Genomic DNA, 25,258 nt, shown 5'->3' with positions numbered 1-25,258 from the left:
ATAGTAATAGCATTAGTAGAATGGTTTACTAGCGCTTCAGCCATCAAGCTATTTCGCACCGGAGGTCAAAAGTTAACATCGCCGCCAGCTAGGCGGAAGGTCACAATTATTCAAAGTCTCAAATTAATTATCACCCACAAGGGCCGGAAAGACTAAATTGTCCAGCCCGCTGGAGCTGGCTCGAAGGAAGCAGCGTTAGCATCTCAAAGAGACGAAGTGACAGGTGAAAAGCAACAGAAACTAAGACACTCGAACAAGAAGTCGCTTACACGGGACGTCGGCCGCCCGGCCCGCACGAGAGACAGGAAGGGAAATGTAAGGAATCCTACCTACATAATAACTTGGCCCCACATCCCACAACCGAGACCTGCAGTCAGACAGAGCGAGCTCAGCGGTGGGGCGCTCAGGAACAATCCCCTAGGAGGGCGAGATCCCATAGGACTTCTGACGAGTACAGGCACGCGTCAGAAGTCCCCCTGAGGGGTGTCAAGTCACAACTAGTCATATAGAGTCCGATCGTGACCTAATTACTAATTCCAGTTTAAATTGAAAACGAAAGCGCCAAAAAAATTCACAAGGCTTGCACGGACGAGTTAACGAGTAGTTCAATAAATAGGCTAATAAGGTAATGTATTATAGATTGGGACCTGTCGCATTTTTCTTGCCAACAAAAGCCATTCCCACGCTAAATTTTGGAGAAGGAATAAAGATAGCCAATGAGGAGAAAAATGCCTCAAATTTGAAAAACGAAGCTGGTGGCCTCTTTCCTCACATGACCTTATGAGTTCGGGACTTTCAAGGCCCCGGTCACGCTGATGCGCCGCCTCAGCCTCTTACCAGTTCATTTTTTCCCTCAGATACGAAGACATCCGATGTCGTTCATTCTTAAGGTTTAGACAATAAAATCAGGATTGTGAACAGACTCGAGATTTACTGGATATAAAATTAAATTTTTACAGCATTTCAGTAGAATCAATAAGCACAACAAATTCAAGTCTGAATAATAGCCGAAAATTATAAACGGAAATTAATCAAATCGTCTGCCACGTTGGGTTTTTATTTTTTTTTCTCGTTGCTGAATATGTAAAGACTATGACTGGTCAAATCGTGGAAAGCTGATGCTTTCCAGGAACTCTGACCAAAGTCCCCCGATATCAGTTTTTTATTATAAACAAAACATATTAAAAAGTGACAAGTAGTTCAAGGAAGTCGTGATTTAACGCTTGAAGAGCCAGGTTATAACAACCAATATCTAAAGCTTCTTTATCAAGACTGGACTTTTACCACTCGTTTAGCATCTAAAGTGAAATGAGATGGTATCTGTAAATCTGGAATCATCAAAGAACACAACTTGTGATAAAGAAACAACAACGCAAAAACCTATCTCGTCGGCCATAGCAATAAACCAAAGTGGAGGTGAGTGACGGGACAGACTTCAATTGGAGTTCCAGGAAAGCACACCCACGGTCTATATAATAGGAGTAACGCGGTTTATTTCTTACGTTACATATACACACACTGAGAGCGTCTCAGTAAATCAATGGGGGAGGTTCTTCTAAGCACTAATATGGTACAAGCTTTAGCAATTGGTTCAGTATTAAAATTTCTGAGTGATTCGATAACACCTAAAAGTAATCGATCAATTACAATAGTTATCCGTATTCTTGCAAACAAAAGAGCTCCCTAATTAAAATAAAATAGGCAATACTAAATCAAGAATCATGTTCCTCTTCAGGGTGACGTCGAGCTCTGACGAGATAGGGGTTTCGCCGTCAGGCAAGTCTTGGAAGCATGTCATGACTCGTACAAAGGAAAGGGCGCGGCAAGAACTAACTGAAGTCATTGCTTAACTTGAGCAAACCAAACAATCAATTGCTAAAAAAACTTAACAAAAATGATTCAAGAGCAAATAATCGTAGACATAGGACTTGGTGACACTCTACAATCAACGTCACGCGAACGTTTTCACTCAGAAATTCTTAAATATTTCTCCCATAACACATTAGCTAATAATAATACCATACACTATGCACAGAACAAGTCATCACAATGAGGAGCAAAACTACCTGACATCACCGCAGGCAGAGCGCTTTACAGACGCAACATGGCGGCACCTCAGGGAACCAGACCCAGAATAGTTGTAGCTTCGTAATGTACCACGGCAATGATGACTCCAATAATAGCTCCTCAAAGACCACGCTCACAGACATGATGCCAGCAATAAATTAGCGACAGCAAATATTGAGGCGATTCAACGACAGTCATTTCAACGACTTTATAGATACAAACTCTTGCACGCTTATGTACACAACACTCACAGTTATGTGCAGCCGACATAAATATTACCAGAGGAAGAATTAGTACGCAACTGCAATGGCGAAGTGCAGCAAACGCACAGAAAAATCATTCAAGTTGAACAAATCTTCTGGAAAAGGTGAGCATGCTTCTGAGGTCAATACAACAGAAGGCAATTATGTAACACTAACAGTTCAAGTTAACGAATTGCAATACAGATATGAAGAAAATTTATTGGCTCTATGGTTGAATACAAAAAAATATATATAAAGGTTATGACCTTGATTCAGATTTTAAGGTAAACAAGAACGCAATACTTTGGTTCTCCTGCACATACAAAATACTTGAAACAGTTCACAACAGTAGAGGAGAAAATGAACAGAATAGAACGTTGTTGCTAATGCGCATATGATTCAATGTTTTGAAATAGACATGAATCAAACAAACCTCACGATATCAAAAGTTCGGCCATCGAAATGATTAGACCATCAAATATGAAAGAAGAGCACGGAGAAGTAGCTTATGATCTAGCACAGCACAGGTACTTACCACCTACGAGTGATGCGAGCAATAATGCGGAACTACTTCCCTTAATTAAGCCGCATATGCACATTCATACAAATAATACACATAATATAACAACAGTCAACAACATTTCTGGTTAAGAACTGGTGCATATACATACAAACCGCACTGTATCTTGACCACAGTTTTACGGCTTAAACGTTCCCAACCGTCAATAGTTTCTTCGTAAGGAAATTAACCAGAATAACGACGGCTTCAAGAAGTAAAAATTATTTTATCGCTAATTTAAACATCATTTTCATCGAACATTTTGACCATCAACACAGTAGTAACGAAATTATTAGAAAATGCTTTGATACTTTTCTGGACTGCTTAATGATCACCGATGATCTTGCTGCAAACACGAGATGAGAATCGTCGAAGCAAACCATAAGGCTGCCAAAAGGATGCACGTTTTCAAGTTGTAAATCTGGACAGGTCCGATACTCCTTCGAACGCTCCGCAACAACTTTCGCATGATGCGCTTGAGTTTAAAAAACAGTTGACTAATAATTATGTCTTTTCTCAAAATAAATGTCTTACACTATTCACACTACTACAGCCGCCACAACAGGACCTTACGGCGGCATGTTTTACTTTCACCAAATTCTTGAGAGAATATGCCTAATGTATCGTCCAGGCAGCAGAAACGTTCAAATATAGTACCGATTTATCTCCGAAGCAGAGTTATAGAATAACAAAAAAGAGAAAAGAGAATAACAAAAAATTCCGTACTGCTGTCTTGCAAGTACCAAAGTAGCAACCTACTAACCCAGTCTACTGCAAGAACTTTAGTTAGCAGGCCTAGAGATATGAACGGCATTGACGACAGGTTAGGTAGCAGCAAACAAAATGTTAAATGTAGCGTTTCACTCAAATTTTGAAGATGAATGCCACCCAAGTGCAACAAAAAGATTATAATTCAGTCTTAGCTAGTCACAAGCTCAGGAGAACTCGATAAAAACAGCAGGTGCTGCTTGCTTGGGTCGATTCTTGCTGAGTAAATTGAGTACCACTGCATTAGGAAAGATAACTTTGCCCATTGCTGTTAACCAATGTCACTAAACAGACATCACGAGTTTCATGTACACAAGTGCGGCTATATTATATACAATATATTACAAAACAGTGGTAATTACAGTAAACATCGCAATACCTTTATATTGTATAAAGAGACGTTTATCGTAGAGTTACGGTTAGGTAATATCACAATGACACGCTATAGAACTTGACGCAAGAGAGAATAAGTTGTGAAAGCGTGCAGCAGGACACGGGCAATGTTCATATATAACCAAATTAGCATATACTCTAACCACTTGGAATACCTTGCATCTTTTCCAAAAATTCGAGAGCTTAGTAACAACTGGTTCTACAGTTCGGACGCTCTCGTAATATTTTCAACACCAACACACAGCTTATGCGTTCCAGGCATTATTCAAGAATTGCATAATGAATTGAAATTCATTCAGAGACAAAACAAAGTTGAGCTAACGAAGGAGCATTTTTACAAAATAAAAGAAGCCGATTCAGAAAAACTTCAGAGCACAAAATCGAGGAGCATCAATCAGATGTATTATTAGACTTGAAATTCGGACAGTTTCAGTTGTCTACAACACAAGTAATTACATTGCGTCCTTCTCGTTCAGTAACATTAACTATACAAGGCACTTTACTATGAAGTTTGATGTGTCCTCTCACTAGTGCTAATCATGATGGAGTCAGACTTAAGTCGGTCTAAAATATTCAGAATAATCTTCACGTCACTTGTTATGAGACTTCGTTAAGTATTAAATAGTTCAATCGTAGCTCAAAAGCCGATTGAATCATCGGCATCAAACATCAATGGTTACAATAATGACTCGATATGCACACAATTCTAGCCATCAGTAACAAAAATGTAACATTTTGGTTAAATTGTACGAAATTAGATAATGACATTATTCGGCGTCACATCTCTTATATAGAAAAGTGTTAAACATGATAACGCTATCCAATTTGTCAGTACCACAATTACATTAAAAACAAGCACTGCAGAAATTTTAAAGAATATGAATCAACGTTTATAAACAAAATCAAGAGCTGAGTAGTGTCAGTCGAAACAGCACCAGCATCACGTAGAAATAAACACGAGCGTATATATATTTATAGGTTAACGAATCACTTTTGTTACAACTCTGTACAAAAACGAAAGAAGGGGAAAAGGAAATACAGCTACTAGGTTGAATAACGACAAAAAAGTTTAACACTAGATATGGAATTCAATATCTACGAAAAAAACTCATAAGCAATGGCAACCGTGGTGTATCGCTGCAATGCCACGAGCCGCGCTCACGAGACACAGAGGCACAAAGGTTCTGTCAAAAAATACGGCGAAGGGTTAAAATATTACATCATCCAGTAGCTGTACTCTTCCCGCGACCGAGAAGAAATAAACCTTAATATTCGTTCAACACGAACTATGGCAGTGATTCAATATTTGTGTTTTAATCTTCCTTCTTCATAACTACAGTTCGGATCCCTAAAAAGTCAGCTGGCTCTCATTAGTGGCGGAAAGGTTTTCAAACTAAAATATTTCAGGAAACTGTCCAAAGAAAGGTAACCCGAGCTGGACCAAGAGAACTACAGAAAATCAACAATCTCAAATGCTTGAACAAACTCATCACTTTTAAACACTCGAGTTATTTCAATAGTGCAAACTAATACCGCAATGCTGCATTATTACAAAATTTACAGTTTTTGGCGCTATTGCTCTATCTTACAATCTTATTCACGGCAACAATAGAAGATGGGCAATGTAGAATATTGATCCAAAATGACGAGCTTTGGAATACTGCAGAGTAATTATAAATAATGGTAATTAGAACAACGAGAGTTGATTAGGAGGAAGTTCCTCATGTGGTATCAAGAGAGCGGCCATCATTTGGAGCGAGCGACGTTAGACGCGACAGGTGGAGGTGCTGCAGACGGTACATCTCTTGAGGGCTGAGCAGGTAGTCTTGGGGCGTCATTACTGTAGTGATGTGGGTGGTGATCACCGTCATGTCTGTTGTAATGCGACCGGCCGCCACGTGATGACGTGTAACTGCTGCTGCTGTACTCACGATTACCGTGCTCACGGCGCCCCGCAGCCATCCCACCACGACCGGGCTGACCGTAGGCACCACGGCTACCACGACCGCCACCTCGGTCTGTCAAATATACCAAGTGTACTGAATTTCTAGCAGCACTGTCATTTCTTAGTGTTGCATATAAATAAGACTGGGAATCATTTAAAAAATAACAAGTCTATGAATTAAAATATTACGTGAGATGAATATATTAAGCCCTGATATCTTCTTCGGGCGGACAAGTGTGGTAACACTTACATTGAACTTTGATGTAATATGGTAGGTAGCACAGTCTGTACGACAAGGAAGATGCCACAATATGGCCAAGCGTTTAGCTCAATGATTGACTACGGCAGAGGCGCGAGTTTTCAACCTCACCACGTTTGCTCACGAGTCAGTGCAGAAAAATACTGTCGGAACCGCTAGAATGAATAGGAAAACGTAAGCCAATGATCTTTAGAAAATGGAAACTTAGACCGTAGAACCCTTCCTTAAATGTATGAAAACTTTCAAAAATATCAACGAAATTTACTAACCTGGGAACCTAGAAGGAGTTCCACGAGTGGGTCTGGTCAGAGTACTTCTTTTATCTTTATCCTGGGACAGAGGAGCGGCAGTAGCAGACGTGGCCACCGCACCGGCACTAGAAGCAGCAGTTGCAGAAGTGCTGCTCCCCGTGCACGAGTCTTTGTTAGCGCCGTCACCGACACCACCAGACGACGCTGCGACTGCTGGAGCTTTCTTAGGGCCTTGACCGGCTATATGAGCCCACGTGGTAACGGGCTCCTGAGGACAAAAAATGGAATTTTAAAGGCACTGCAATCTGATTTCACTTATAAATGATCCGAGTTACTACGAAATTATGGAGGTAATAAATTCACATAATGTTGTGTCTTCAAAACTGCCCTGTTTTTAAGCGGCATAATAGCCGTAAAGAAGTGACACAGCTCACGGCCCACATAGACATAGGATCTAACTCCAAAGCAAACTTAATACCCTGCTCATATTAGTGACAGCATCTCAAGTATGATGAACTTTTAAACGCTCCATAAACTATTCGCAAAACATTTTCCTCCTTTAAATATGTATTCTCATGAGATTCTCTATCATAGGTACAATATGACACAACAAATTACTATTTTAATCATTGCTGACTGATGCAGAAGTTACTCACAGATGCCTCGGAGGCTTGGGCAACAGAGACGGAAGTGTTTGTATTGACAGGAGCTGTTAATGCCGCAACGCTGCAGTTAGCAGCAACAGGAGCCGCGTTCGAACTGTTTGCCGAGGTTTTGTCTTCGACTTCCGAAATTGAACTTCTTGCTATTTTTCCTTTGCTGCTCAAGTAAGAAATTTGGCGATCATGAGTCGAAATTTAATGGATGTTTTAAAAGTCACAAATTTCAACAGCTCAAAATGATCCTGTCCTGCAGTGGGAATAGGACGCGTGAGGTAAACGATGGTCAGACCTACACTCAAGTTATTTGAATCAATAAATTGTGTTAAGATAAAAAAGCGAGCTCTTGGTCTCAATTGTGACTCACTTGTTGGGAGGAGCTGATCTCGAACTGGAAGGGGGAGGTGAAGCATTACCGTTCAGCGTTGGTTGATGACTTGAATAACCACTATAGCCGCTTTGATCCTTGTGTCCTCTACTCCCGTAATGTCCGCCACTTGCTCCTGTGTGATGGTGATCTCTTCCTCCACGAGTTGCGAATCGATGACCTCGCGGTTCTTTAGCCTTTTTAGTTATCCAGCCTCCATCGTCCCCTCCATCCTGACCTTCAGTGGACTCAGTCTCGTCGCCATCAGTTCTATCAGACAACGGGGCAGGGGTAGTTGGCACAGGAGGAGCAGCTGGTGGGGCAGCTGTAGGTAACACAGAAGCAACAGAAGGAGAGACACTAACATTCTGAACCTTGGGAGAAGCACTCGCAGAAGAAGTTCTTGCCACTGAAGCTTTAGGTTGCGGGACATTGCTTCCATATTGTGGTTTAGACACTGAAGTAGGCGGCTTCACGGCACTTGAACTGACGTTATTGTTAATGCTATTCGAAATGTTACAGCTGTTGTTCTGCTGTAATTTGAGAGCAGGGGATGAAGTTGTGGTAGGAGTGGTCAGAACAGGCTTGTTACTTTGAGTTTTGGTATTACTGTTCCCATTTTTAACGGCAGCATCGGATCTTCTGTTCCTGGGAGCTCGTGGTTGACGCTGCTCCTTGCCACTGTCCAAAGTAGACGACGAGTTACTGTTGTCACCAACAGCACCATTCACCAAACCACTAGCATCATTAGTAACAGCAGAAGCATCTGAATCAGCCCCTTTATTGAGAGCTGGAGGTGCTTCTACGCGAGGTTTCTTCATTACATCAGAAAATTTAGGGCCACTGGAGGCACTAGCATCCGACCCTCTGGAAGAATAATGAGGATCGGAGGGCGGAGCTACAGAGGTTGTAACTGTGTTTGAAGAAGTTACAGGTACTGCAGCCGACGCAACTGACACAGTTGAAGTTTCTTCAGTCGCGTACGTGGGGACTTCAGAGGCTGTGCTCACAGTTGGGCTGTTGCTAACCAAACTATTAGCTTCAACCGAAGAATTTTCATCAGCCCCAGGTAATGGAGGGAATGAGTCAGATTCTAAAGCAAACTGCTGCTGATGTCCTAAAACTTGCTGAGCTTGGGTGAGTTTTGAAGCACTTGATAGAGAAGTATTGGAATTGTTACTTCTGCTGGAGCTATCATTAATTGAACTAGATTGGTGTTTTTGTTGACTTCTGTTGTTATCGCTGTGTCTGTTATTACCTGATAATCTGTGGGAGCTCATTGCATTGCTTTGTCTATCATCACCAGTGTTAGATGTACTAGATCCTTCATCACGTTGTCTTTGTCTCCCTCTATTATTGTTGTTATTATTACTATTATTGTTACTATTACTGTGACTATTACTATTATTGTTGGTATTGTTATTGGCGCCGGAATTATTGTTACGGGGCGGCATGCCCCTCATGGGTCTATGGGACATCGCGTCCCTGCCCATGTAGTGATGAGGAGGCCCTCCAGAATATATACCGTAGCCTGGGGGATGATGGTGTTGATGGTGATGATGGTACGGGTTACGGTGAACACTACCGCCTCCACTCATGTTGACAGGATGTGGGCCACCACGCTGATGGCCGTACATGCCCTGGCCGGGGTAACCAGAGTTATTGCTGTTGAATCTGGTGCGGTGGTGCAGCGAGTGGGGAGGTGCAGTTCCCATGAGAGGGGAGTTATGGGATCCTTCAGGGTGGAGGAAAGGAGGCTGGGGTATTAAAGGAGCGTTAGGGGAACGCACGTCATGGTTTTTGGAGTGATGCTGATTAGAAGTGAGTAGAGGAGGTACTGGTGGAGTGTCGGTCTTCATTAATAGAGGGGAACTGCGGCCACTATCCTGTTGAGTTGTAGTGCTATTGCTAGAGCTGTTATCACTGGCGACTGCACTAGCACTATTGCTGCTGCCCACTTGCTGCTGCTGGTTTGAGCTACTCATATGCTGCTGCTGGTGGTTGATGACGCTGCTTTCTTGCTGCTGTTGATGTTGCTGTTGTTGCTGCTGCTGTAGATGGTAATGCTGCAAAGACGCACTACCACTGACAGTGAGCTGCGGTTGCACGTTCGCATAGGAGTAAGGTACAACGTACGATGGAGTAGGCTGCGAGTAGGAACTGAAAGGGACCGAGTAGGCGGCACTTGTGTGTTGAGAAGGCAATGGAGCCGAAGGTGAGGGAGATGAGTGAGGGCGGCTGAAGAGACGTGAAGGCAAAGAATGCGGTCCTGCTGAACCGCCAGTGGTGCCAGACGGGCCTGCAGCTCCCGAAGAGGTTGAGGGAAGTGGAACGCGGCTGGTATCACGGCTGTCGACATCAAACGTAAGTCAGTAATAACTCCTATGTTCAGTCCAAACTATCAGCAATATTTCCCATGCTCATTCAGTCATCAATGTCACCTACTGCTCTTCGCAAACAAGGGATAAGAATATTCTATACCGACTGAAGCATGATGAGAAAAATTCAATTTTGGCTCAACTGAATTTCTAGCTTTCAAACGTGAATAAGGGGAATTCAAAGAATCTCTGGTGTGATGAAGAAGCTAGGTTAACATATAAAAAAAAAAACAGGCATATAGAGACGTTACTTTGTACAGACCAGATTCATGTTTTTTTTTTCAAAGTAAAACCTCATCTAGATAAGGAGTCTACTAATAACCTTATTTTCTGAAATGAGGCGGAAATTCTCGTAACAAATATTCACAGAAGATAATACTACTATCTCAACAAGATCAAAGAACCATAAATTGGCAAGTAAATAAAATGTAATGACCGGCAATTGAACAAATCCAGCATCACAAAAGTGCCTCTTCTTTCGACCCTGCCTTTGAAGCGCACCTAAAACTCAAAGATTGCCTTACTTTTTATTATTGACAGCACTAGAGTTGTTGGCTGAGGCCGCGTTGCCAGTGCTGTTCGTGTTGCCATTGCTGAAACGAGGGCCAAGCTGCCCAGCGGTGGGCTTGTATGTGCTAGTCGGATTGAGTCCGTTGAAACTAACAAACTGGCTGAAGTCCAAAAAATTATTTTGATGAGAAGTCCACTGAGTCATCAGGGGTGACGGATAGAACTGTAAACAAAAATGAAGAAGAAATGCATTACTATGACAACCCAAATATCTCATTTCTAGAGCCCTTTTGTACCTTCTGTAAAATTGCGATCAATCCTACTCTGATTGAAAGATTTGATTCCTTCTCATATGTGTAGGGACTGAGTCGTGATGTCTCTTATTTATATGATTATTCCTGAAGAAGAAGTCACCGCAAATCCGCAGAGAGTTAACTAATCACAACTCAACTCATTGAACTAAACTAATTTACAAATTCTATCAAACTAATCAGAAGTAAAACATCGCCAGTTAAGAAACCTAATGTCATACAAAATGCACCATTGTTACATAGTAAAAAAAAAAAAACTTCGAATTTACTTCAGAATGGCATTATTCAATATTTATTAAATATAATATTTATACATGCAGAGAAACGGTCAAGATTGTAATTTTGAGGCAGAATAATTATACCCAGTGATTTTCTACAGAGCCAACATCAAGAATAAATGCGCAATGATATTTATAGAATTATGAAGTTAATAAACGATAATAATGAAGGAATTAAATCCACTTCTAGAAATGAAATGATACAAAGAAGCCTTTAAACTAACACCACCTTGAAGCCTCTAGCACATTGAGCAAGTAGATTTTATCCCTCTTACGCAGGCGGCCTGTCGACAAGTTGAAGCCACACTTTGTGGGTGCCAGTTTCCACTTCCAATTGAGGAAGTCATGCTTCAGCTTTGCACCACACAACTCTCCCGTTACCATTGGCAATTAAGTGAACAATTTATAAATTTCGTCGCATCAAAAATTGCATCCTAATTCAAATTTCACAAATTTAAACAGTCAAAAACAGTTTTTTTTAAGGGAGGGCTGGCAGAAGCAACTTCACCCTTTGAAAAACCGGCAATCGCACATTGCTTGCCAAAACAAGCATGAAAGTTTTCAAAAGAAATTCCAATGAAAAATCAAAGAGTTTATAGAGGATCAATTTTTAAAGTTAAGTTACTCACGACTGCTGGCATGGGATGTTGGATGTTATAGTAAGGCTGGGCTGGGTAGCAGGCTGCCGGAGCTGCGAGGTGAGAAGGGGCGATCGATGGTGATCCTGCAGCAGCCACGGCTGCGGGGTGGTGATGGTGGTGGTGGTGATGTTGGTGATGAGGGTGTAGCGTGTGAGGATGGTAGAGTAATGGGCTACCAGCAGCAGCTGCTGTTGACGGCACGGAGCCTGAAATCAAAAGGATAATGATATTTTTGCTCAAAATATGTCGATTCGAATCGAAACCAGCACTAAATTACCACACAATTTGACTCACTTCTCAGGCATAAATTTTCTCTCACCTGGTTTATTCAAACCATCGTTCTAACTGCAGGTAATTTTTTTATCACCTTTTGAAATTTGCTGGACATTCTGAAGCCTCTAGATGATGATAATTTGAAACCAGTCTCGGTATGCTAAAAACTTAATCAAAATAATGTATCGGGCACTGTTTATGTGAGGTTTTGGGCACCGTATGTATGTTCCTGAAATTGTGTCCATATGAAACCGAATTGATATATTGCTATGTTGATAACACAAAATTGGAAATGAAGAACCAAAGGTATTAAATTAAAATAACAATGTTCCAAGCATAATTTCAATAAAGGCCTTTCTTTACCACTGCGACTTATTATAGCAACGGAATCATCATTTGCGTAGCTGAGAGATCCTGAAAAAATGTTTGGTCTCATTTTTCAGTTTCTGGATGAGGTCTTCAGCGAATTCAGAAGTTTAAGAATTTCTGGGCTAGCTGCCCAATATGTTCAAGACTTCTGTAACTTCATTCAAAGTACCGTAGAAATAATTCATTCTTTTGACTGCGAATTTTGAGCAATTGAACTTGAAACTTGAGGCATGTTTCAATGCTAGACTGAATTTTCTCTTCCGTTTATACGATCGTTATCATGAGAATACTAGCAAGAGCTAGCTTGCGCACTTATTACGGAAATCTTCGTAGCATAACAAGCCAGCCACGAGATCTGCAGACCATTAGGAAGTTTAACAAAATGGGCGCTGAAATATTGATACGGAAGAGTATAATGAGATCAAGGAAGAGAGAGCTCACCAGTAACAACGGAGCTCGTTGTGCCGCTAGCAGCAGCAGCGGGCTGTATTGCACCGGCTGCTGCTGGGGTAGAACCCGGGCGCTGAGTGTGGTATAGGGCAGCATTTGTGCCTCCTGCGTGCACGCGATGACATAAATACTCACTTGATGTACTCAAAAACACCCACTGAACTTATTTACGTGTAGATTTTATGAAAACAAAACCACCAGATGAAGTATTCATGGAAATCAACGACGGCGTAGAGGTAGAACATTTCAACAATACAATTGATAGGAGAAAATGTAATGCAATAGTAGTGACAGTCTTGCAACATCGACACAGTAGACAAAAAAATTAATCCAGAAATCGGCAACCGCATAAAGAATTGTTTAATTTAATAGCGTGTGCCCAAAAATTAGCTATATTTTAGTGATAAATACATTCTACCTGTTTGCATTTTTTACGTCACATTTGACTATGCAACTTGGTTATAATTCGTCATACAATTGGATAAAAGTGCCACGGCATCGCCGAAACCCAATTTTTCTCGTTGTTACCCAACCAAAATTTGTAAATCACCCATGCCTAAAATGTCTTTTAGAGTTGAGCTTTTGCTCACTCACCAACACATGCATCATTTCAGAAGACATTCAGATTGAATGCCAACAGAGAATTAGATATTTATTGAAATTTTTGAAACTGTTGGCATCTATAAATTTGGACTAACAATTCAAGCTCATTAACTTCTGGAATGATTTATATCTACATACAGACGGCATTTTAGTTTCATCTCTTGAACTTACAGCCATGTTCAACAGACAACAAATCTTCAACATGAAGTTTTATAGCTGAAGTATGGTGCGGGAATGATTTTCAAAATAGTGAAAAGGTCTTGAAAGAAAGAAGACACACAATATTACCCACTTACAACTGCACAAAACAAATATTTTGGTGGCAAAGCGTGAACTTAGCGGCGCCAGTCTTAGCGGCAAGTTAATGCAAACATAATACATTGACTTGGAGGTAACAATCAAATTTAACCCATCAAACATTGTAATGCTGTTCATTGTTCACATCAATCTATCAGACAATTAATACAAAGTTAAACCATGTGATTCAACGCAAAAGATTAACTTTCTTGTATAATGAAAATAGCGCAGCAGAGTAATATAAAAATATTAAAAATCAGTGTGTGATAATATGAGAGGTCGATCATGTTGGAAAGTTACAGTCAGCATTACAGATGAACTGAAATAAAAATAAATACTGATGAATACTGAAAAGTGATAAACTGAAATAAAAGTCAAAATTGGAAATTTAATTGAATTACCATTTGCAATTGCAAAAAACATTATTTTAGCAGATAAACCAAAGCAAGAAAACCATTGGAGAGATGAAAGGGTAGTTTGGCTGAAATACTCAACAAGGCCTAAGACGGCAAAGTTGGATATGGAAATATAGACACAAGAAGAAACTTTTTTATTACTTACCAGCTATGTGAGGCAAGTGTGTGGTGGTGATGGCCACACCCGCCACACCGACTTGCTGCCCAGTCTGAGCAGGAGCTCCTGCAGCGCGTGCGTGGTTCCCTGAGAAGGTCGTCATGGGCGTCGCCTGGTTGCTCTTGATGCGCGCCTTGATGGACTCTCCTCTGAAGCTCTTCACGTGCTGGTGCAGGTATCTGCGGGTTGCATTCAAAACCTCATGCCATATTCCTGCCTTCGTCAGAGCTTGCGCAAAAGCTTATGATTCAAGGGTTATTTAAGGCAGGAAACGCTAATGCACACGCCCTCAAAATGATGCTAAATTAGCAGTACCATAACTAAAACCAAGTCCTGGCACTCAAAACGAAGAACACCGAGCAGAATCTGACTCTTCAATTTAAAAACTTTACAAGACAAATGTGTAATCTTGAGCGTTTTTTTTTTTTTTTGAACACTCAATTCTACACATAATATAGGCAGGTAAAAACAATTAATGATAAGTTAGTGGTGCTAAATCTTTTATCAGAATGATAAAAAATTCAGCCTGAGCAAGTGGTGAAGACTCACAAAAAAGCAGTGTAGGCCTCATCACCAGACTCGAAAGTGATGTACCAGCAGCCACTTGCAACATAGCGAGCTGACTGTACTGGAGGACATGGATCCTTGAAAATGCCCTGCAAGAAGTATACATTCATCAGAACATTCAATACATTTTCTCTTGTATACTGTGGAAAAATTTATTTGTCTTGGAGGTAATGCAACTAAAACACCTGCCCTTCTTATCTTCTTTCCTCAGCCACAGTTCAGGAAAAAACTATAAACCAAAGCACCTTACGAGACATAAAATATACTTGACGTATTTTAGTTAATAATTCAGAATAGACTGTCCATTGTCATAATAATTCAGAATTTTGTCCAGTATTGACAATCATTTCTATTACTGATATATGACGTGAACAAAATCATGGGCATTGAAAATGGTAATTCATTGTAAAAACACTTACGAGGATGTCCTCCTGTGTGATATCTTCCTTCATTTCTCTCAGGATGAGCACATTCCTGCCAGGCCTCATGCGCACCCGACCAGTGGCGCTGTCAAAGTCCCACTTGGAGTCCGCTAGTTAGAACAATTTAATTTATTGTTAAAAAATTTTTTTTACAAAAATTGGAAGGAAAAATTCAAGTGGGAGCATGAACCATTTGATTGTTGACTTTGGTGTGATGTGTTATTAATCAAGGATGAAAAAATTATGAAAAATCTATCAATAAGAAGCTGATTAAAAATTCTATTTGCCTATGCTAAATGTGTATAATCAGATTACTATATAATAAAATAACTACAGTATACTATATTGAACTAATTATATGTATCTCAACTTTTTGTAAAAATCGTTACTGCATATGCAAGAAATTTCCGAACAGATACCTCACATCACATTTAGCTCATGGAACTATTTTCAAGTCTTATTTGTAGTATTTTGACTAAGTGCAAACGTGATCATTCATTTATCTTGTACAAGGTTCCTTATATAGTATACATGTCAGGCACTTTCTGATCCTACAATCAGTAAATTTTAGGCAGTAAAGGTAACGAGTCTTCAGAACTCAAACAAATTGAATCAATTTTTGGATATGCATGACTTCTGCTCCCACATAATTCTACATCCACTCAAAAACATTCGTTATTTAGTACATAAATGAAGAGTTCTGCACTTCTTGAAAGCAATATTTAAAGTGTTGCACAAAACTAATTTGCTCAATTTAACCATCATATGAATCAACCAATATTGATCTTGATATTTTTATCAAGATATTTCCAGTAAGCTAAGAATTGAGCCCCAAAAATTTGTATCTCTCCTGCACATACACTTCATATTGGCCAGAGCACATAACTTATTATGTGAAAAAAGCCCACCTTTTTCCAGGGCCTTCTTGAGAGCCTCTGGGTCTGAAGTAATGGCCCGGATTGGAGCTGTGTTGAGTAGCACACTTAGCGGCACATAGTTGTTGCTGTCACTCTCGGACTGCATCGATGCCTCATTCTTGAACATGTTCCTGATAAACAAAGATATTTTCATTTTTGCTCACTAATTCTTGCTGTGTGAACATATCCTACATCTCAAATTTATTTCAATTTTTACATAGGCCTTGGCAGTGTACACAAGCCCAATTAATTGCGGGCTCAACTGAAAATGTTTATAATTCAAGCACCAAAAATGAGAACAACTATCATAAGAATCAATGACAGTTTTAATTCAATCTTTTAAAATGGTCATTTTCATTTTATTTAATTTATTTATAATTTATGATTATTTAGAGGCAATACAATTGTAAGAGTAAAAAAATATGCAGGAAATATCTGATGAACTTACGTGTCAGCCAGCACAGTTGCCAGTTCATTGAGTATGGTTTCACTAACAGTGGCAGTATCATCCCCACCAGTGTGCTCCACTTGACCATTTGCTAAAGCAGCACCAGGTTCAAGTGAAGAGTGATTCATTTGGGCACTAGATGAGGGTACTGATTGAACAGGAGCACCATATGTTTTGGGTGATGTGGGAGGCATGACTGCTTGGCTGCCATCAGCATTTGCTGCTTCAACAGTGACTGGTGTGGGCAAGCTTGCAGCCATATCTTCAGATACATTGGGTTGTGGGGGACCTATTATATTCTTATTACTATCCAGCTCACTGTCTTCACTTGGATGAGTCAGTGATCCATTGCATTCTGCTGAACTGTTTTCCTGCCCCAAGCATATGCTTGACATATTTATATCACTATCATTACTATTAGAAGTTTCAGTTTTAACTTTATGTACAAGTTTCTCAGAGCAAACCTCAGAGCTAGGAGCAGAACCAGCAGAGTCCTGCATTTCAGAGCAGGGAAGCTTTGAGTTTGAGTCTACTTCACTGCACATCAACTTGGACTGTTCCATTGTGTGTATGGCACCAGCAGTGGGAGTTAGGGCAGTAACTGAGCTGCACTTGTCACCAGTGACAATGCATGAGTGATCGTAATGAACACTTAAGTCACTAGCAAGTGGTGCACTGCTACAGTCACCAGGAACTTCACTTGAGTGGAAGACCAACTGAGACTTGACTGCTTGATGAGCACAAGAAGCCTCACTCCTCTGAACTGGACCACACGCACCACAATCAACTGTAAAGGAACATCAATAAATAAGAACAGACCAGAAGAAAACTACAGCTCACTTCTATGATAATAACTACACTGAGCTCAACATTCCTAAATTGATTGGTGAAATTAGGAAGTTCAATGAAGAATCAGTGAGAAATAGGCCTAATGTTCCCTTGTGGACAAGTTTATTATAAGTAGATGTTTTTAAAAGAAGTTTGATGCTTACAGTTATGCAATTGTAATTAAACTACCACTAGTGTCACATTTCATTAAGTTTGATTGTTTTGACTTTAATGTTTGTTAAAAATCTGCCCAAAATTGGCATTTGCAAACACAGCAAATAGAGCACAACAAAACATTGAAATGGTGCATCAACAAATTTTGTCTTACTTAAGGCGTCCTTTGGAAATCACACAGAAGCCACAGTGAATGAGGCAAAAAAAAAAAAACTGAGCTGATCAATTACAACTTTTTTTAATGGTCCTTGCCCAATGTTTTCAATACAACATAAGAAAAAAAAACACATTTTTTGCCTGCAAATTTTGGAGAATTTGGCCTGATATTAATGATTTTATGAGCATTAACCTTTTAATGCTGATCACGCTAAAGCAATAGTTTTATTTGTTCAAATGAAGCTTGAAAAGGAAACAAGGTATCTCAATTTATAACCATGACATCTAATTATTTATCAAGAAGTTTTTGACTACACACACAACTGCATTTTGTTGATGTTGCCATAATGTGCATCAGAAAGTTTATGCTCATCATCAAAGACATGCATCCTATTTAACTGCATGCTGTTCACATTTAAAGGATCTAAAAGAAGGCTCTCAGTATACAGTAAGGAACAACAAACAGATGATTGAGAATCCGAGTTTCACACCAGATCAAATGTTTGATCCAATTTGCAAAACAAATGCATTTACTATGTACATTTACCACCCAGATTGAGTTTGAATGTTACAGGAATCCATTTTCATCAATTCTTGGCAGAGTTGCTTGTTGTATTTCAGCAAAACATGCAAAGCAATTTTTCAAAAGAAAATACAATATAGTGACAAACGGATGGAATGTAATCTGGTATATCTGGCAAAACTTTTTAAATTGAAGGTATATATACTATTTTTTAACCAGCAACTTTCAAAAACAGTTAAAACACTAACAAAAATAAGTCATTTAAGCATTTTTTACTGAAGAATTTGGGAAAGGACCATAAAAACAGTATGGAATATATCTACCATTTGAGCCGTAACTAGAGCATTCAAACTATTTTTGGAGCCCTGAGCAATTGGCATTTTGCCAATTGCTCATAAAAATACCATCATTGTTTTACATTTACCACCTACCTAGTTAAGCAAAGTTTTCTGATTACTAGGGAACATGGTGGCAATCCATAGGTTATTCAAAAGAACCTGTTCTTATGTCATTTTGAACCGATCAACGCTTCTTTACGGACCGATCGTAAAACACCTTCACCGGCAAAAGCTTTTGCACTTCTGAAGAAAGTCAGCTGACAGCTACACTGGCCGTGGGGTCCCCCCCCCCACTGAGCCGGACCGGGCGATGCTCTTGCAAACGCATAAGTACTCACAATAATTCCCTGCCACCATGCTAGGGAATCGGGATCCAATCTTATATTCAATACAGCAATCCCTTGATTAGCACGGTTTCGAATACCGCGGTTTTGATTAACGCGTGAAAAAAATTTGCGACCTACCCTTAATCTAAATCTACGCGGTGCCAGTTTTGATAAGGGCAACTTTTTTTTCACAATGCATCATTTTCCTGCCTCTAGCCAGAGGTATTACGTTCGTAACAAAAGTGTTACTTTTTGCTTATTAGATCTTATGTTGTTACTTTTGTTACGACTTTTGGAAAAATTTGCCAAATGTTGTTACTTTATGAATTTCAGCCGCCAATAATTCTTTAAATAAGGTCACGTTCCATAGGCACTCGTGCTGACTACAGAGTCGGTTTAACCGCGCCTTGTCTCGTTCATAACTCGAATGGTCGAGTTCGGCAACATTCGCCGGTAAGTGCGCCATGCCGGTGCTCTAGTTACTCGTTAGCCTTCAACTGGTCAAGATCGCTGCCATATCTACTGCTCATTTTTATCAAACTACATAATTTTCCTTGATAAATTACCATCATAATTATGGATAAAAAGGAAACGCTTAAACGTAAAAATATCACTTTGGAGACTAAGCTTGAAATTTAGAAAAAAATTATTCATTTTTTAGAAAAAAAATATGATGAATTTTAGTGGAAAAAAAATTATTATGTAACTTTGCTATTTTTGAGGATTCATTATAATCATTTCCATATACCTATTCTTAAGTTTGATTAGCCCGGTTTTGCTTAACATGGTAAAAATTGGATATTTATTAACCGCGTTAATCAAGGGATTGCTGTATAGGGTAGAATTTGTCAAAATTTGCAGGCAAAAATGATAGCTGTGCATGTGATTTCAGATAGGCTAGGCCAGGCCACCCAACGCCGGGCACCAATGTACAAGGGAATTTTTTTCAATTTACCAAAGATATTAAAAAAGGGCCATAAAAGCTAGGCACCAAAAAAGTCCTAATTAGCCTATATTCTCTGCAAGACTGCATTCAAGGGCATTTTTGTCTCATTCACAAGTGGCTTTCACCCAAATAGCCTATCCTATTTTGCTATGGATCATCCAGGAATCATAACAAATGAGACTAGGATCAAAAAGTAAAATAAATATTCCAAGACAATAGTGAGTTTTTCTTCATGGAAAATGTGGGCAATATTTAGTTTCAGGTTTCACATAAATTCAAAAATAAGTGTTTTTAACTTATTAACTTAGAGACTGTCCAAGTGTTTCTCGACATTAGTCATTAGACACGTCATTACAGAACAAATCAAATACCTACACTTTAACAAGCTGTTAAACAGCCAAAGGTTAAAAGTAGGCTGCATAGTATAAAAAATATTCAAGTGTGAAAATAACCATCGCTGTGAGATTGAACAGGCCTATCGCCTAACCAATAACCATTGAATAACCATCAATAACCATCTGATTGATCAGAAAGTTCAGAACATCTCCACCAGTAAGTTGGAATCCTGCACTCCTATCGCCAAAAAGCAAAATTTAAGGTAGCCAATTATGAAGAAAAGCACACGATTTCCGAAATCTGAATGTCTCTGCATACCAGACTTAGTGACATTAGAACGTAGAATACCTACGTCTCGTAAACGAAAAGTATTCAGCAAACAGACCGTATCAAGGCCAAGCCAACTTAACGGTTCACTGAAGGTACAGAGTAACAGATAGTAATTTGCAATCAAATATCTTTTAGCAACAATTTTTTGAGCGGCAAATATACGTTGAACTAGTTATACACAATTTTTTCGATGTCGATTAGGGTTTTTTTTCACTAGCGCATCACTAACTGGAAGAAACTTTCCGAAAACGCAACTCACGACCAACAAGCCAAATTCAAGATGGCTACCGGTGACCGCATGGCTGCGAGAGAGGCATTCTGGGTAAAAGCCAGCGCCCTCTATCGGACATAAAATTTTGCTTACAATTATGCGAAGCACTCTAATAAAAACTTTGATGACACGTTGCTAATGGGTATTAATACCAAAATAAACTCGTTCACAACACTGAAATCGTGCGTTAATAAAATGACACATAATCGAACTAAATAATTTTTGTTGTCATATATGCGTAGAAGAGAAGCTCGGGTGTAACTCGAAAAAAAAATGCTGAAAATTTGATAATTCTTTGAATCACACTTACAGAATGGTAATAATGGAGATTTTACACAAGCTGAAAAGAGTGACACTGACACAACCGATCACGCTCGGGGATGGAGATGCTCTAACTAACATATGCTTTATTAAGAACGCCGTACGTTTCGTGGCTCGAAGCTGCACCGCTATCGCCTCAGTCACTTGACAAAATAACTTGAAACAAACAGTATTATGCCCTATGATAATATTCGGGAAATCTAACTTCCTAATAGCCAAATAACGCCAAAAATACTTGGTACATTGTTTTACTATGTCATTATATTGTGCGTTGCGTTGTTGAATTAGTTTTTAGATTTCGGCAAAGGAGCAGAAGAGGATAAATACAATTTTTTTCAAATGTACACGAATACAAAAAAAATATCAAGAAGTGTTATTAACAAAATTTTCTGCTAATAATAAAATTCTCTCCTAGTAAAAAAATATCAGTCAGTCAGCAATGTAAGCTTTTAAAAAAGGAAATCGGCTTAAATTAAATACGAAGAATCAATAAAGACGTATTAAAATAAGTAATGCCTCGTACGTAATCAAAATAATTAATTACACAGCCAACGACTGTCGTGGCGATGCCATAGTAAAATATGAATTTGCAAATTGAAGCACCCTATGGACTATCGGTGCATTAGCAACAAACCTAGATAATGAAAATATCAACAAAACTAAGACTAGAAGGACGTCTCAGCAGCTCCATTTATAATGATGAGGCAAAAGCACGCACGGTCGTACTAAATTTAAACGCGGATGCGATAACTCGCGTAGCGATCGCAGTGAGCGAAAGGCCATAGCACTCTGAGTATCGATTATCTGTCATCGAACGTCTCGCTGAGATCAAAACTTGACCAAGCACATGCGAGCTGCATAAACACGCGCGGCAAATACCTTGCGTAGAACTGCAATTGTATGTCCTATGAAATATCCTACGAGCTATATAATAAATGAATGTCTGTGAACCATTCCAATTGAAAATAGTAAGATCACTAAACCAGTCACTTATTTATCAGTAAAATATATACATTATGAAAATACCTCAATAGGATCACACTCGTCTGTAAAACGGACTCTTCATTTTAAATGATTCCGTATATCAGAATATTTTGGTCGGTTTCACATAGATAGTTTTGCACTGTCCGTAGAGAATCAATATCGATATGGGGTCTCACTAGGTATCGTTACTAAGCACTAATTTAAGGAATTTACAGCTATATGAAATTAATAGTTAGAACAATTGCTCTTGAAATCTTAGCGCCTTCAGTTATATGATCGTGACGTGATTACGGAACGTATCTCGTGATCGCTAGGTTACGTAGTCCTAAGTTTACGAAAATAATACTCATTTATTCATGACAAAACACGGAAACTAATTTCGAAACGCAGGCATACATAATTTTGATAATGCGTCGTTAGAATATTGAATGTACCTGACACTCTGCTCGGTCTATTTATTTAATAATTTTTAGGACGTCCACCTCATACGAGCTCTACATCAACTAACAAAAGGAATTTATATCCATAACAACAAATGAGACATATTGATCGAACAAAATGCAAAATTAATTAATAAAACGCGTTACTAAAACGCCTCATCTAAATTTTCATGACGGGTGTGAATCTTTCAGAAACATCACTTACAAGCGGCAAGGCCTTAGTTTTTATCGACCTATCCAAATAAGAAATTAGCATCTTAAAATAGAGATGCTATTTAAATTTTAACAGAGAAAGTACGGTAATTAGCCGAAATTTACAGACATTCATGCTTAGCAAGTATAATGTTCGCTCATAAGCATCACAAGTGTTAAATTAACAATAGAACAACTAGTTAACAAGGTCCGCAGAAGGTACGAAAGAAGAGTAATAACTCACCAGTACGAGCCAGGGAAGGAGTTGACGGCGCACCAGAGTTGAGCAGTACAGGAGGATGGCGCGGCTCATCAAACCCGGCAACGAGACGCCCGTCCTCGGGATTTGCACTGCGGGGAGGTTCCGAGGTGGCAGGGTCGCCGGACAGTGAGGAGCTGGTAGGTGCAGACGATGCAAACGGTTCTTGCTCGGACTGTGCTCCGGTATTCGACGATGAAATAGAAGCCCAGACCGTGATTTCCTCTAGCGGGTTGGTATCTTCTCCTATCTCACTTTCAAATGTTCTTGGTTCTTCTACTGCGTGCATCAATGTAGGATCATGAAAGCCATATCCATTTTGTGCAAGGAGAAATGCAGAAGACGTACTAATAGAATGACTTGAATCGTTAGATAAATAATTCTGCGTGTTAACTAAATTTGTGAAACTTGCAGCGCCGTGTATTGGACAGTTTTTAATGTCACCAAGCGAATTTTGGTCAAGTGCAGAAATTTGCGCGGTGTTAGTAGTCGGCGCACCGATGAAAGATATCTCCTTCACGGAAAACGTTAACGAGGCAGAGATAGGAGGTCCTGGGCGAGAAGTCACCGGTGGGACTTTAGACACAACTTGAAGATGGGTCCTGGGCGATGACGACTCACATGGAGAGAGTGACAAGGTCTCTCCAATATCCGATTCTGACTTGGAACGAGACGAGGGAGAAATGAATTCGGAACGCGTTTGTAAATCTTTTGTGTCAGTAGGCCCAACGAGAACTATTAAAGGATGTTGATATGCATATGAGAGGGATGCTACAGAGTTATGTAAAGCCGGAAGAGAGCACGAAAAAAGTGATTCACGCTGCACAGAAGAAAACACACTATCTGATCGAGGTGGTGCCGACTTCGAGCGAGGTGGTGCCAATTCAGAGCATAAATTGGCCGAACCAGCAACAAATGAATCAGGATAATCAATTTCAGGATCGGTGAAGTGGATATTTACCTCTGGAAGTTGGTAGGCTGATTTTGTGCGTCGGAAAGGGACATCAGTGCGGTACTGAGCGGTGCCTGTGAGGAGCGGCAGAGAGCGAGAACGCTGAGGAGAGAAGACGGAGGCGAATGACGAAAAACTGGAGGGCCGCGCTAAGCTAACAAAATTTGATTGATTGAAAATAATATCGGAACTAAGATGACTCGAGCTCAGTGCTGATGAGGTGCGTGTATGTGGGAGGACACACACCGACGGAGTGTCGACGGAATCATAAGGAAACGAGGCAGCAGAGCACAAAATTTGTCCGGAATTTAGTTTTGAAGAAAAAGAAGAAAACGGCACAGAAGTACCGATGTCGTTGGAAAATGGAATTTCCACACAAGAGGAGGGAGATAATTTATAATCTTCGCCTAGTGAAGGGTTCACGAGGTCAGATTGAAAAGTGGCCTGGTCTTCTATTGACGTTACAAAGGCTGCTTCCACGTCCTCATCTTCCAATGTCAAAGGTTCAGCGTCAGCTAAGTACGTCGATTGAAAGTATCTTTCATCGGACAGAAACGTGATACCAGCAGGATTGTACGGTTGGAAATCTACGGTAGATCTGTATCCCTCAGCCAACGACGACGGTGCACCACAGCAGCAACAGTAGCGTTCGTACGTGTCTTGGTATAGCGGCACGAAACACTGAGGTTGAGGTGGGTGCTCGGTGTGGGTGACACGAGGTTCGAAAGCTTCAGCCAGGGGGTTGAGGATCGGAGAGCAGGTGTCAGGGGAGGGAGGAGGCGCTGCCCGTGCTGTGGATACCTGCGAATGTAAAGACGGAAGAGGTTAGCGCCAGACCTTATTTATACGTGAGAGAGAACAGAAACATTCTTGGTATGCTCGATACGAGCAACGCGGTCGTCAAATGACTTACTATATTTGGTAACCTGGTACATTTCTGTAAGAAATAGACGAAGATAAGAGAAAAAATTCACGCTTTAATTCGTTACAATTAGTGCATATATAGTATACATTACAGTTAATAGTCGTAAAAAAAACTTGGTATATTATTTATTATAGGTAAAAAATAATTTGTATGAGGATCAGAAAATGAATATAAAATTATTGGAAAGTCCTTCACGATTTTTTCATCTGTATCATCACAATCAAGATTAGTGTAGTGGTCTTCTCATTAAAGGCATGTCTTCAGGTCGCATGAAAACCTACAATAACGTGTTTGGCCGCATGAATGCAGTTTTCGATTAATTCCTTGATAGTGGCATTTATTAGAATTTACCGTACTTGTTTGAAAGATTTCTCGAAACTTATCGATTCATCGCTATTCTTCCGATGTAA

General features: G+C 39.8%; 1 protein-coding gene across 2 annotated transcripts; it reads right to left on the bottom strand.

The window, feature by feature from the left end:
• Window positions 1-911: 911 nt before the first annotated feature.
• LOC108678296 lies at window positions 912-24,474 on the bottom strand. 2 transcript variants are annotated; one of them, XM_018166673.2, is made up of 13 exons: window positions 22,957-24,474; window positions 16,548-17,334; window positions 16,091-16,230; window positions 15,180-15,292; window positions 14,743-14,849; window positions 14,182-14,372; window positions 12,712-12,825; window positions 11,617-11,834; window positions 10,413-10,621; window positions 7,511-9,859; window positions 7,141-7,303; window positions 6,503-6,752; window positions 912-6,047 (listed from the first exon to the last, which is right to left on the bottom strand). In XM_018166673.2, exons 1-13 carry the CDS (start codon window positions 23,258-23,260, stop codon window positions 5,776-5,778), a joined length of 5,217 nt encoding a protein of 1,738 aa, XP_018022162.2. In that variant the 5' UTR covers window positions 23,261-24,474; the 3' UTR covers window positions 912-5,775. The 2 variants fall into 2 exon arrangements, with proteins under 2 accessions (XP_018022162.2, XP_047741511.1); XM_047885555.1 differs by lacking the exon at window positions 12,712-12,825.
• Window positions 24,475-25,258: the final 784 nt, after the last annotated feature.

Source organism: Hyalella azteca, unplaced genomic scaffold (genome assembly GCF_000764305.2).
Source record: "Hyalella azteca isolate HAZT.00-mixed unplaced genomic scaffold, Hazt_2.0.2 contig2384, whole genome shotgun sequence".
NCBI classification, from domain to species: Eukaryota; Metazoa; Arthropoda; class Malacostraca; order Amphipoda; family Hyalellidae; genus Hyalella; species Hyalella azteca.
Note: the sequence above shows the minus strand (reverse complement) of the source record. Positions and strands in the feature narration are given on the sequence as shown.